We start from the raw sequence: 15038 nt of genomic DNA, 5'->3' as shown, positions 1-15038 counted from the left end.
ATAATTAGTATTTAGTTTAACCTCTTCAAACTAATTATAGATAACTCTTCTACTAAATATTATTTATTTTAATATCTTGTGGATAATTATTATTTAGTTTAATCTTTTCTAATTAATTATAGATAACTCTCCTACAAAATATTATTTAGTTTAATCTCTTCTACTTAACTATAAATAATTATTATTTAGTTTAAATTTAATGCATGCTTCTCATTTATAATAGTATTTATTTGATTTTCTATATCATATTATCTTCATTGTTTATTTTACGTAACATGTTATATAACAGCAACAATTTTTAGTTTTCTTTTACCACAACTATTCAATCATATTTTTTTTCCTATCTTATATTAACTAAATAAAAAAGTTTTAATATTAAATCTTATCCTACTTTAAATGTCAAATAGAATACTTATATTTTTCTAATAAAATATTATCTTTAAATTTAAATTGTTATCTTAAGATATTTTTAATTAACCAAATTATTTATCACCAAAACCAAACTTTGTGATAATATATTATTTATTTTTATTTTTATTATTAAAAAATAATTATATCGATTTTATTACATAATTTTTAAACAAATTGTATATAATTTTCAATATTACTTTATATAAAAAATTGGATTTATTACCGGTTTTCTAAAAAATAATTTATATTTTCTCACTCAAATTGTTGCTTATTTGCTTCTTGAATAACATGTTTGACCATTGTATCTTCTTTTCAATAATCATCTCCACAATCACCATATTTATCATGTACCAACTGTATCCACTAGTTTTTTAAAATATAATTTTCTTATTATTTGGTATATAAAATAATATTTATTCAACCCGTATAATACACAAGGGTTTTTAAAGATATAACTTTTTTTATTATTTGGTAAACAATATTATATTTATTCAACCCGTGTAATAAACATAGTTTTAAATATATAACTTTTTTTTTATTTCGTACATAAAATTACATTTATTCAGCCCGTACAATACATATGGTTCTTATAGATACAACTTTTTATTATTTAATATATAAAATTACATTTATTCAAAACGTGCAATGAAGGAGGTTTTTCAAGATATATTTATGATTTAGTATATAAAATTCATTTATTTAACTCGTGTAATACATGAGGTTATAACCTAGTCTATACTATATAATAAAAGAAACCAAGTTTGGGACACTTGTCATCATATTAGGTCATAGGTCATGTATCTTATGGATAATTATTATTATTTAGTTTAATTAATCTCTTCTAATTAATTATAGATAACCCTCCTATTAAATATTATTTAATTTAATCTCTTATAGATAATTATTATTTAGTTTAATTTTAATTTAATCTCTTCTAGAAAAAAATTCATAATTATTTATTAACGAAACATATTTTTTTTAATAAATTATCTAACCATAAATTTTAAAATTCGTTTGATGAAAAGGGAACACACTCAAATATCTTATTTATTTATTACTAGTATTAAGCCCCTGCGTTGCAGCGGTTGTCATAAAACTGTGTTAAGTAATAGCAATACTATACCATTGTCAGCAACCACCAACACCGGAAAAGCTCGTAAAATCAAAATAAATAAAAATGGGAAAAAATAACGCTGAGCAAAAAGCAGACGTAAAATCTTTGAATCACGCACGCTCGTTGCTGAGAAATTAAACCGAAATGTAAAACATAGAAAAAAATAACTAAGTCCAGCCAGGACCCGCGTGTTGGACGAACTTGTCAAACGCAGAAAAATAGATGTGACGCGATGAGCCAGTCAAACGGCAAAAAATATATAAAAAAATTTTCAACCCCACCGCACGTTGCGGTGCGTTAACTCACAAAATTTAGAACAAAATGAAAACCTTGGGAAAGATGAAAAGTATGGTGAACCAAAATTGAAAATAAAAAAGAGTTGGGATTAAATTGCAAAAGATGAAAAACTTTGTATTAAAGTAAAAAAAACAAAGGGTTTAAATTGTAAAATTGAAGTTATTTATTAATTTTAGATAAAGATAAAGGATTAAAAAAGTGATATCTATATATTGGTTATTAATTAATATTAATATTAAAAGAAATTTATTAAACAAATATAAATAAAATTTATGAGGTTAAAGGAGAGAATGACATGTGGCATTATTTGGAGTCTTTTATTATAAAATTAGATTAGATGAGGATTTTAATTATTGTCTATTAGTTTATCTTAATAAATTTATACATGGTTAGGTTCAATATTTGTTTTGTCATATTATTAGACTATGTGTTATCACAAAGCCTAGGGCTTTATTGGTATTGCACATCATCTAAGACCATGCGTAATGGTTAAACATTATAATGCCCCCACCATGGGGCGTTTTGCGCCATGTGGCAGCCCAGTCAGCAAGGGGCATTATACCATAAAATGGTGTAGTGGGGCATTATTCAAATAATGCACATGCAATCATTTCCCAATTATTTTTTTTAAACTTTAAATACTTTATTAAATAAAAAAAATACAATACTAGAAATAAAAAACATAAAATCCGGTTAAATAAAAAAAATACTACAAATAAAAAAATTAAAATCCGAATTAAAAAAAAACACTAGTTTTCATCTTCGCTTTCTTCACCCTCGTCCTCCGTTTCTTCCTCTCCCTCAGGTGGTACCTACCGAACCGACCATGCGTGGTGTGGTAAATCAACCATTAACTGGGAATGGTACGGTTCGTAACGCAACTCTCGCGCATTATTCACTCTTTCTTCCATTGACGCCTGTGGATGCTCCTCTTGAACGGCTTCTGGCACATAATTCTGGCATATTGCCTTTCCTTCGTCTTCCAAAATCATGTTGTGCATGATTATACACGCGTACATAGCATCTCTCATTTTTTGCTTGCTCCATGCACGACAAGGATTTCTCAAATAATGCCAGCGTTGTTTAAGAACCCCAAAGCATCTCTCAATGTCTTTTCGTGAAGACTCTTGAACCTTTTTAAAATATGCTCTTTTTTCATCAAAAGGATCACTATACGTCTTCACGAAAATGGAATACCTAGGATATATTCCGTCGCTCAAATAATATCCATGAGGGTAGTAGTTTCCATTTGCGTAAAACGATGCTTTAGGAGCTTTGCCAGAAATCCACTCCTCTAACAACGGAGATTGTTCAAAAACATTGATATCATTGCATGACCCGACCACGCCAAAGTAAGCAGACCAAACCCAAAGGTCCTGTGAAGCAACCGCCTGAAGAATAATAGTGGGTCCTTTTTGGTCACCCCGTGTGTGTTGGCCTCGCCATGCAGTCGGGCAGTTATTCCAACGCCAATGCATGCAATCTATGCTCCCGATCATACCAGGCAAACCATGCTCAGCATTATGTACCTCGTAGATCTTTTGAAGGTCGTCCCATGTGGGCGTTCTAAGATAACGCGCACCGTACACATCAATTATACCTTTATAAAAAAAGATAGACATAAAAAAAATAAATTATAGGAATTGTAAACATAGACAAAAAAATGAAAAGTATACTCGATGTTAAAAAAATAAATTGTAAAGTATAGGAATTTTACCGCGACAAAAATGCTCCAAGCTATCTCTCGTTGTTTTCTCCCCCATTTTTAGATACTCGTCATTGATGTCGGTAGTGTTTCCATAAGCAAGGATTCGTAACACCGAGGTACACTTTTGGATACCGGTAAATCCAAGTTCCCCTCTCGCATCCGCTTTTTGTTTAAAATAATCGTAGTTGGCTTCCAAGTCGTGGACTATGCGTAGAAATAACCGCTTACTCATTCGGAAACGACGCCTAAACATTTCGTTCGAATATGTCGGCTCCTCATCAAAATAATCTTTCATCAACCGATCGTGTGCCCCGCGTCGGTCTCGTTCAATATAACCTCTTTTACCTTTTTTTGCTTGGGGGTGACGACAATGCTCGGCATATCTCATCGCTAGTTTACAAGCACCCGTAACCGCCTCTTGCTCAACCTCCTCATCGGTTGAACCATCACCATCCGCAAAAAACTCGTGGTAGCAATAGTTTAGCATGGATGAAGAACTAGGAGAATCCATCAAGTTTTTTATAAAATGCTTGTATTTTTTAGAGGGTTTTTGTGATTTTTTTGGTTGAAAATGAATGAATATATATATATATATATAGGGGGGAAATGAAATTAAAAAAAAAAAAAAAAACTAGCCGTTTAAAAACTAGCCGTTTGAGAGTTGGGATTGGCCATTCAACAATTCTTCAGCGTTTTAATAAACACGCCGGACCAAAATTTTTTCAAAAAAAAAACGCCCGGAAACGCCCCATGTAGTGGGGACCTAGGCGTTTTCCGGCGTTTTTTTTTGAATTTTTTTTAAAAACAACGCCCCATTACGGGGGGACTAACAAAGCCCACATAAACCATAACACCATGGCATTTGTTGGGGCTTGGGGCAAATCAGTTTGGGCCAACAACAACGTTTTGAAAGAAAAATATTGAATGGAATTGGTAATTGGCTGATGAGACATAAAACCTTTTAATTGATTGATTTGAGAAAACAAAAATACAAACGGTAACTATTTAATTTTAAACTAAAAAACCCAATAAAAATAATAATAATTACTTTTAAACACTTATAAAACCCCTCACATTTTATTATTTAAACCCCACCACTCTAAAATATTCTTCTCTCAAAATTTTTATATTCTTCAACTTCAAATTTTATAAATTTTTATATACATAAATTTTATGGTTTCCACTTGGGGTATTTTTGGGGGTGTGACAACATTTAACTTGCTGATAACCGTTAAGGAACATAACAAATTTTTTTTTTCAGTTTTTAAAATCTATTTAAACTCACATCTATCACACATACAATCCACACGCTACACTCATGGCATTATAGCCTAGTGGTATCTTGGGGTGGGATAAGGCTTATGACCAATTGGTCATGGATTCGATTCTCACAAAGGGGGTTTTCCCAGATTTATTGGGTTTCCTCCTGAATTGGTGTATAGGCATTATTGCCTAGTGGAGATGGATATGATCGGGTGGTTCTGCTGGTGGCACGATGATACTCCAATGGTCCGTCAGTGATCCAAATTTTGCCGTTAAAAAAAAAAAATAAAACGATTCACACGCTACAGAACAGCTTTCACTATTCTTTCTTTTTTTCTAACATTCTATTTTTTTTATTATGGATTTTTGTGATTTACAAATGATGGTTGTAATTTGTAATTTTTTTATTTAAACTTGAATTAAACTGTTAACATTTTAACTTTATGCGTATTCAGTAATATTTAATTACATTTATCAATATATAAAATAATATAAATACACAAATGAATAATAATAATAATAATAATAATAATAATAATAATAATAATAATAATAATAATTAAATAATGATTAGCTAATCATCAACCATGCCTTCAACTAAGCCCCCTCCCATTACACCCCTTTTGGGCATCTTTGGGTGGAAAAAAAGTGTGCCTACGTGTCATCTATGTGGCATCACTTTTTTCTCATCAAAGCCCCCAGCAAAGCCCCCATAACGCATAGCCTTATTATTAAATTAAATATATAACTTGATTAGTCGTACTTAGGTCCTTAATTTGTTTGTCATATTATTATAACTAAATATATAACTTGATTGTTATTACTAACCACCCATAGTGTTCGTTTATTTTTGAAAAATTAGAGATTAAATTCAAAATTTTGATAAATCACAGAGATCATCCATATACTTTACTCAACATATTATTTTCATAATTTATTACTATCTAACTTTAAATATATATATATATATATATATATATATATATATATATATATATATATATATATATATATATATATATATATATATATATATATATATATATATATATATAGGGGTAGGTTAACGTACAAATGCGCTTATCGTACATTACGTACGCTACAATCTCAGCCGTCCGATCATCTTCCCGCATTGAATTCGCATGTTGTTTTTTTTGTAACAATTTCGCATATTGGTTTTTTAACATGCGATTTCATCAAAAATTACACATGCGAAATTGTTACAAAAAACATGCTATTTCATCAAAATTAACACATGCGAAATTGAATTACCACATGCGAAATTGTTACAAAAAAACAACCTGCTATTTCATCAAAATTATCACATGCGAAATTGAATTACCACATGCGAAATTGTTACAAAAAAAAAACAACCTTCTATTTCATCAAAATTATCACATGCGAAATTGAATTAACACATGCGAAATTGTTACAAAAAAACACCTGCTATTTCATCAAATTTATCACATGCGAAATTATTACAAAAAAAAAACAACATGCGATTTTCATTGCGGGAAGATGATCGGACGGCTGAGATTGTAGCGTACGTAATGTACGATAAGGGAATTTGTACAGTACCCTTTACCTATATATATATATATATATATATATATATATATATATATATATATATATATATATATATATATATATATATAGGGGGCTGCTAGAATGAGAACCACCTCGAGTTGTAAGAACTGCGAGAACTACACCCCACGGGTGGGCGTTCACCATGATTTTTTTTTACAACTAGATGTGTGTATTATAAACACAGCCGTAAAAAAAAATTTTAAACGCCGCGGCCGAGGGGGTAGTTTTTTACACCACAAGTTTGGTGTTTTTAATTTTTTTTCTTTTTTCTTTTTTTTTCACCAAACTTGTGGTGTAAAAAACTACCCCCTCGGCCGCGGCGTTTAAATTTTTTTTTACGGCTGTGTTTATAATACACACATCTAATTGTAAAAAAAATCATGGTGAACGCCCACCCGTGGGGTGTAGTTCTCGCGGTTCTTACAACTCGGGGTAGTTCTCATTCTAGCGGCCCTATATATATATATATAACAAAATGTTGCAATACATCGCTAAAATCAAGCTAAAAATCTAACAATTATTTAAATATTTTTTGAATTCAAATTTTATATATATATATATATATATATATAGGGGAAGGTTCAAATGAAAACCACTAGTTATTGTGAAAACTCGAAAACTAATTAAAAAAAGCCAAAAAAACATACAAATTTTTTTTTTAATTTTTTTTTTGCAATCAAAATTTCGCAGGTTTTTTAATATAAAAAAAATTCAAAAAAAAAAAAAAATTTTTTTGTGTAGTGCACATGTGTAATACTGCACATATGTATGTGTACTACACATGTGTATTATTACACATGTGCATTATTACACATGTGCACTACACAAATTTTTTTTTTTTTGAAAAAAAGTTTTGTTTTATATATAAAAACTAGCGATTTTTATAAAAAAATTGAAAAAAAAAATTGTGTGTTTTTTAGGCTTTTTTTAGTTTTTCGAGTTTTCACAATAAAAGTGGTTTTCATTTGAACCATCATATATATATATATATATATATATATATATATATATATATATATATATATATATATATATATATATATATATATATATATATATATATATATATATATATATATATATAACAAAATGTTGCAATACATCGCTAAAATCAAGCTAAAAATCTAACAATTATTTAAATATTTTTTGAATTCAAATTATTTTCGGTAATGTGCGAATTATAATTGTAACTTTTTATTTCTCATTAAATATAATGTAATACGTAAATACAATAATAAGTATTATATAATATAATATATTTATTTTTTATATCACTTTCAAAGATTACATGTTTCTTTGATGAATTTTATAATAGTAACATACATCATATTTTCAATTTGGTATATAAACGTCTTCATCTTTGGTTTGCTTACAAGAAATATTTATTATATAGTTTAGATTGTTCAACCCATGTAACACACGAGGAACTAACCTAGTGAGTAAATATGAAAAACTTATTGTTTTATAAAGTTAAGAGTAAAATATTCATTTTTAATATGCTTTTATTAAAATGGATAAATACAACATTTTATTTAGTTTTTAAGTGTGCATATAAGATATTTTAAGTTTAAATTGTTTATATAAAATTCTTCTGTTATAAGAGAAGATAATCTTTGGATAAAATTCAACTTTATTATAAAAGAGACCATAATCTTGGGATAAAATTCAACTTAAATTAGTTAAGGTCAGAGAAACGCGTGTGCAATTTAGTTTTTGACTTTTCTTTCTTCATTTCTTAACATCTTCGTTCCTTGGCCAAACCCAATGCCGTGTTGAGGTTCGTGATTCTCTAATTCTTCAACGCCAAAACATTTTTTCCAGAATCACGAACCTCTTTAAACCCTTCAAAATCTCTCCTCTCAAAACCCAACCCCTCTGATTTATTTCTTACAGCTATTTTGAAAAACCTTTTCTTGCTTTGGATTTTCGACCAAGATCATCGGTTTTATTTGTAAGTACATACAATTACATTTACTGTATCTTCTTGTTGTTATAATTGCTTTCGATTTTGTATTGTATTGATCAGTGATCACTGTTGCTGTTCATTAATTGCAGATAACAAGCTATGTTTTAGGTGTATTTAGATGTTTTGAATTCAATTTTTCAGAAATAATTATCGGTTTTGTTGTGTTAACAATCGGCTAATTGATTTTGTGTAATTTGATTGCTGTAACCGGTATCTTTGGATTCTTAGTGTATTTGATTGTTTGGCACTTTAATCTGATTAAATTGTGCATGCAGGCCAATTGCTTTTGAGTAATTTGATCATTTAATTTGTCTGTTCTTGTATACTGGTCTGATTTTTAGTATTGTTACAATTAAGGAACATCATAGTATTGTTCATGTTCTCACTAGTCTGTTGATCCTTATATTTAGTTGTTTGTTTGTTTTGTCTGTTGTTTAAGTTGAGCCGGGGGTCTCCCTGAAAGCAGCCTCTCTATCCCATGGATAGAGCCAGAGGTAAGGTTCGCCTACATCCCACCCTCCCCAGACTCTACCAATAGCTTAGCTATTGGTGGGATTTTACTGGGTACGATTGATTGATATAGGTTCATTGGATCATTGAATTTGTCGTTTCCTAAACATATTATCGTGTTTTCTCTCATTGGATCATCGTATTTGCCGGTTCCTAGACTCTTTAGACATGCTTAACTACATTGAGAGAAAAAGTGACGGCCCCACCCGCAAGTATGTGAGAGGGGGGGGGGGGGTATAACTAGTAGGCAGGGGGTACATTTAGTAGCACCCTTGCAGAATTGCGCGGTTGTAGTGCCTGAAGGTACAATTATTAGCAATAAGGGGGCAGACGAATTATCGTATTCTCTTTGATATCTATTGTTTTCTTAAGGTTACTCAACTGATATTTCTGTGTCTGATTTGTCTGTTCCCGACATCTTGTATACTGTCTGTTTTTGTATTGTTATAATGAGACGAAGGTTTATCTGCAGGTAGAGATTTATTTGAACCTGTACAGATATTAGTTACTTGTAATGGGTTGGCTTAGCAAATTTTTTAAAGGCTCCAACCATGAAGTTTCAGAAGGGGATTATAACTGGAGATACGAAGATAATACAGCACCATATGGAAATTATCCTTCTACATCATGGGTAAAAATTGCTGTTATTTCTTGTCATTCATATATTCACTCACTTATTGAGGCATTGCGATATTTTATATATAAAAAAATTGATATTTCTGATGTTTGATCTCTGTCAAGTATTCCACTTTGGGATAGTTCTTGTTTTATGCATGATTAATTTGTCAAAATTTGATCTTGATTTATTAATTGGATATAACTATAGCAGGATCCACGGTCTGAGATAGATGATATTGACCGTGCAATCGCGATATCACTTGCAGAGGAAGACGGGAGAGGGAAACATGTGATTAGTAAGTACAGTAATTATCTGCTCATAATATGTTGTGTTAAAATGAACATGCATTTAGTCATTAATAATTAGTGAATAAAGATGTACTTAATGAATATGATTACTTTAGAAATAATAGCTTAATATTGGTACTCTTTTGTAATCTTAATATCTGCTAAAGGTTAACTGTTTTTATATTAAAATATCTCTTGGTTAGGTGATGATTATCAACTGAAAGAAGATGAACAGCTTGCAAGGGCTCTACAAGAAAGTCTGAAAGTTGAGTCCCCACCCAGACATAGATACGGAAACAGAAATGGAAATGGAAATATGTATCAACCTATACCGTTCCCGTATTCAACAGGATTCAGGTAATTCCATTTATTTCTTTTATTTAATTCCATGCTTAAATTTTGTTATAAAACACTGTAATGACTTGAGAAGTAATTTTAAGTTTATATATCAAAATTGTTTTACGGTTTTCTAATCACTTGTCGCTTTTTTTTTGTTGTTTTAGAGTTTGTGCCGGTTGTAATTATGAGATTGGTCATGGAAGATTCTTAAGTTGCATGGGTGCGGTTTGGCATCCGGAATGTTTTAGATGCCATGCGTGCAATCAACAAATTGCTGATTTTGAGGTATTGAGGCCGTTTATGATTACTTCCATACGTTCCAATTCTTTGTTGATTTTGATTATTTTTTTTATTGCTTTTACAAATATAGTTTTCCGTGTCGGGAAATTATCCTTATCATAAAGCTTGCTACAAGGAGCACTATCATCCTAAGTGCGATGTTTGCAAACACTTTGTAAGTATCGTTTATCACAAAAAATACTCCATTTTGTTCATCAATTTGTAACTCAACGTTAACGGTTATTCATATATATTTACAGATCCCAACAAATGCTGCTGGGCTTATTGAATACAGGGCACATCCTTTTTGGGCTCAGAAATATTGCCCATCTCATGAGCATGACGGGACTCCTAGGTGTTGCAGCTGTGAGCGAATGGAGGTAACAAAATATATAATAATATATATAGTTTTTTTTTTTATATAATGTACGAAATATATTTAAAATTAAAGTTGGATATTATAATGATTACCGATGATTTTCAGCCACGTGAAACAAGCTATGCCGCTCTTAATGATGGTCGGAAACTATGTTTAGAGTGTCTTGACTCGTCAGTTATGGATACAAGCGAGTGTCAACCATTATATTATGACATTCAAGCATTTTATGAAAGTTTGAATATGAGAGTGGAACAGAAAATTCCTTTACTTTTGGTTGAGAGGCAAGCACTTAATGAGGCTATGGATGGAGAGAGGAATGTAAGGAGTTCTTTTTTGGCATCGTTATGTGAATATTACATTTTTCATTACTTAAGTGGGTCGATTTGGGGTGTGTTTGATCTCAAACAAGTCAACTAAAAATCTTTAGCTAACAGAGGAACATGCCACATAACATTAGCCTATAATCTATCTTTAATGCATGTAATCTCCTAAAATGTTTTATTACAAAATATTATTGTAATAATATTGTTCTGGTAATCATAATTAGTGCATTAATTATTTATAAGTTTTAAAAATGAACCAAATGTGTTTGTTGCTCAACTCGACCTGTTAACCAACCTACCCATGCATTTTTTTGTCAGGGTCATTACCACATGCCTGAGACACGTGGGCTTTGCCTTTCTGAGGAACAAACTATCAGCACGGTACGTATGCCAAGCTGATTATTTATTTTATATACATACACACAAACACACACACACACACTATATTAGTTGAATAATATTTTTAAATTTGCTAAAATCATGTGTTGATAGGTTTTGAGAAGACCAAGAATTGGGATGGGAAATCGGGTCCCGGACATGAGAACGGAACCATATAAGCTAACACGTCGCTGTGAGGTTACAGCGATTCTCGTTTTATATGGGCTTCCAAGGTATCATTTAACTTTTCCTTTCTCATGAGATATCTTTTTTTGTAATTTGATAACTACAATGTGTGTTAGCAGTTAGCACATGACATGGTGGCAATTTTGACCTATTTATGAACAGGTTGATTCGGGTTACGCTTTATCAGAAACAGGTCAAATGGGCCAAACAGACTATGATAAATTTTATTCAATATCATTAAATTTTAATTCAAACAATATAAATTTTTGTAATCATACTTGACAGTAATTATATATGGAAAAGTAAAAGGTAGTTGTTTCGAGTCAACCCTGTCAAGTTACAATCCAAACTAACAATTACCCACCCGTTTTACCACCATATTTATTTAATACTGAATAACTTGCTTCATGCAGGTTGTTGACAGGGTCAATTTTAGCTCATGAAATGATGCACGCGTGGCTTCGACTTCAAGGTTTCCCTGCAAAAATCAAATAAATTTTATTTTAACTATTGTTCTAAAATGGAGGTGGCTGTTATGATTCGTTTACTTATGTATCAGTCAATTTCAGCATTGTTTTATCTCAAACGGGTCAAATCAAAACCATTTATCTACAATGGGATTGGGTCAAACGACAAAAACATGATAACGAGTCAACCTGGCCCAACATCTTGCCACCTCTATGCAAAACGATGAAAAAAACATATAAGCAAATTTTCCAACATTCGGTTTTCTTTTTCTTATCGTTAAGGTTATCGAACACTGAGTCAAGATGTTGAAGAAGGAATATGCCAAGTTTTAGCTCACATGTGGTTAAAGTCACAAATAGCGTTTATATCGAGTAGTAACACGTCATCTGCCACGTCATCATCAAGGCAAGGGAAAAGATCTCCATTCGACAAGAAGCTTGCAGAGTTCTTCAAACACCAGATTGAATCCGACATGTCACCAGTTTATGGAAATGGTTTCAGAGCTGGCAATCAGGCTGTGCTAAAATATGGACTTCCAAGTACCTTGGAACACATTCGGTTGACAGGGAGCTTTCCTTTCTAAATTTGATACATTTTCAGTTTACATAATTTTTGTAGTTTTTTGTATTTTATTTTATTCTTTTTTTTTTTTTTTTGTCGTAGCCATTTTGATTTTTCTTTTTTTCGTGTAGATAATAAAACTATATACCACTATTGAAAGTACATTTAATAAAAAAATCACTTGTATTCTTTTTCCCATATTTCTTTTTAGAAAAAAAAATCCTTTTTCTTCTGAATAATTTGGCAGAGAGCAGAAGCACAAATAATTAAGGGTATACTTTGGTAAGGAAATTGATATACTAATAAATGCTCAAATTGTTATATCAACTCTTCTATAAATCTAAATCCGGAAGTCGAACCAAATTTTTTAGTACTGAAATCGATTGCCTATGAATTAAATTGAACACCTAAGCGAACAAGTAATTAAATTGAAATAGTGAAAGCATTGTTGTAAGAATCGCTAAGCGTTAGTCAGGTGGTAGGGTACTGACTAGCGATTAATAAGGGATTAATTGGAATTAATTGGGTCAAGATTTTTATATGTAATTTTTAGTTATATATGTACACATACATTTTCATATGTAATTTTGTAATGTAGACTTGTTTTAACCCTTATTGACCCTTTTTTTAAGTAACTGGAAAGAATTTATAAGGTTTGGTCGAAATTTGCTTAACGCCTGCCAAAATAAGCCAGTATAGGACCGCCATTGACCGTCTATCGATTAATCGACCATTAATCGGTTAACCTTCGATTAGTGATTAATCGGCGACTAATCAGAGACTAGTCGGGATTTTTACAACCATTATTAAAAGTAAGAACTGACATTAACATTTGCAAGTAAGAACCGACATTAACATTTGCAAGTCATCTGGGTTTCAGAAGTTCCTCTGATTTTTGTTTGAGGTAACGATTTCTGGTAAAGCAAGTCATGTGGGTTTCAGAAGTTCCTTGATTTTTGTTTTGAGGTAACGATTTCTGGTAAAAAGCTGCAACCTCCTATTCACACGTTCTACTCTTATTGGCTTAACATAATTAGGTCAACACTCCCATTCAGAGTTGTTGGGATTGTTCGGGTTGTTCGGATTGTTCGGGTTGTCCGGATTGTTGAAGGGATCCATAAAAGAGTGTAAGGTTTATAAAAGTGGAAGAAGATTTATAAAAATTATGTGAGAGAGAGATGAAATTTTGGGGTTAATTTTGTGAATGAAAGTGAAAATGGAATGGAAATATATATATTTTTAAAATATGACCGTTTGTTTGTTTGTAAAAAATGGAATTTTTTTTTATAACGGTAACTTTCTGGAATTGGGCCCCACTTTTTGGAACGTCGCAAACGGCGACAATCGAACGAGGACGACAGGACGTGTGGGGGGGGGGGGGGGCGGCACGGTGTTCAGACCGTCGCCGTCCAAGACGGATAGGGGACGGACCCATACCGTATAGCCTAAGACGCCTTTAAAATAAATTAATATTCAAATTGTTAACCTTTGTTAGTTGTTACGTGGCTTAGATTAGATATCAACTCCACTTGCTGTTAAAAAAAATAGTTATCAAGTACAGGAATTTAACTTATGCGATATATAAACTTATATGGAGGATGGTTGTTGTGTAGCTCCCATCTCAACGCATAGATTAGTATTGGATTGTATTATAGTTTTTTTTTTTTTTTGAGCGGCAAATTTTGACCACTAGTGTATCATCATGCCATCAGTAGAACCATCCGATTATATTCACTTTTACTATGCATAATATCTATACAACAATTCAGGAGGAAACCCAGCCCTCACCAGTTGGGGAGGGCAACACAGTACTCCCTTTGCTGATTGCACTATAGTTATTTATTAGTTTGTAGAAACACTAGAATTTGAGGGATTTAATAACATGAATATTAATGTATTCAGGGGCGCAGGATAAGTGGAGCGCAGGGCGGTGGGGGGTGCCCGCCCCCCGAATTTTCGCTCAATAGTGTTATATATGTAGTTTTCATATAGAAATTTTTTGGTATATACGTTTTCGCCCCCCCCCCCTCGGTTCTATAGAATTTTTTGCGTATATACGTTCCCCCTGTTTTCGAGGGCAACCTTCGCCACTGAATGTATTATGATGTTTAAGTAGTTGCATTATTTAGTCTTTGATTCTCTAGTCTTACGTTAGACCATTCTAAGTTAAGAGTGTTATATCTTTTATATTTCTTAATAGTTGTTGTTATTCCCTTTTTACTAGTTTTTTTTTTCTGGCCCCTTTTGCTTGAGACATTCTTACTTATGTCCTCATGTAATCTTGTAATACACATGTTGATAAATAGTGTATATACTTCATTTGGATCTCGTGTGTCAAGTCCCACTCTCTATTGCATTCT

The 15038-nt window shown here is 31.6% G+C and overlaps 1 protein-coding gene across 2 annotated transcripts; it reads left to right on the top strand.

The window, feature by feature from the left end:
• Positions 1–8050: 8050 nt before the first annotated feature.
• On the top strand, positions 8051–12869 carry LOC110941783 (protein DA1). Of its 2 annotated transcripts, none has more exons than XM_022183448.2 (12): positions 8051–8334; positions 9332–9490; positions 9689–9773; positions 9969–10122; positions 10269–10389; positions 10475–10558; positions 10644–10763; positions 10868–11080; positions 11404–11466; positions 11578–11696; positions 12063–12121; positions 12399–12869. In XM_022183448.2, exons 2-12 carry the CDS (start codon positions 9374–9376, stop codon positions 12698–12700), a joined length of 1437 nt encoding a protein of 478 aa, XP_022039140.1. In that variant the 5' UTR covers positions 8051–8334; positions 9332–9373; the 3' UTR covers positions 12701–12869. The 2 variants fall into 2 exon arrangements, with proteins under 2 accessions (XP_022039140.1, XP_022039139.1); XM_022183447.2 differs by having other exon boundaries at positions 8088–8334; positions 9686–9773.
• Positions 12870–15038: the final 2169 nt, after the last annotated feature.

Source organism: Helianthus annuus, chromosome 5 (assembly GCF_002127325.2).
Source record: "Helianthus annuus cultivar XRQ/B chromosome 5, HanXRQr2.0-SUNRISE, whole genome shotgun sequence".
In the NCBI taxonomy this organism is placed as follows: Eukaryota; Viridiplantae; Streptophyta; class Magnoliopsida; order Asterales; family Asteraceae; genus Helianthus; species Helianthus annuus.
This window is presented reverse-complemented; position numbering and strand designations above follow the sequence as displayed.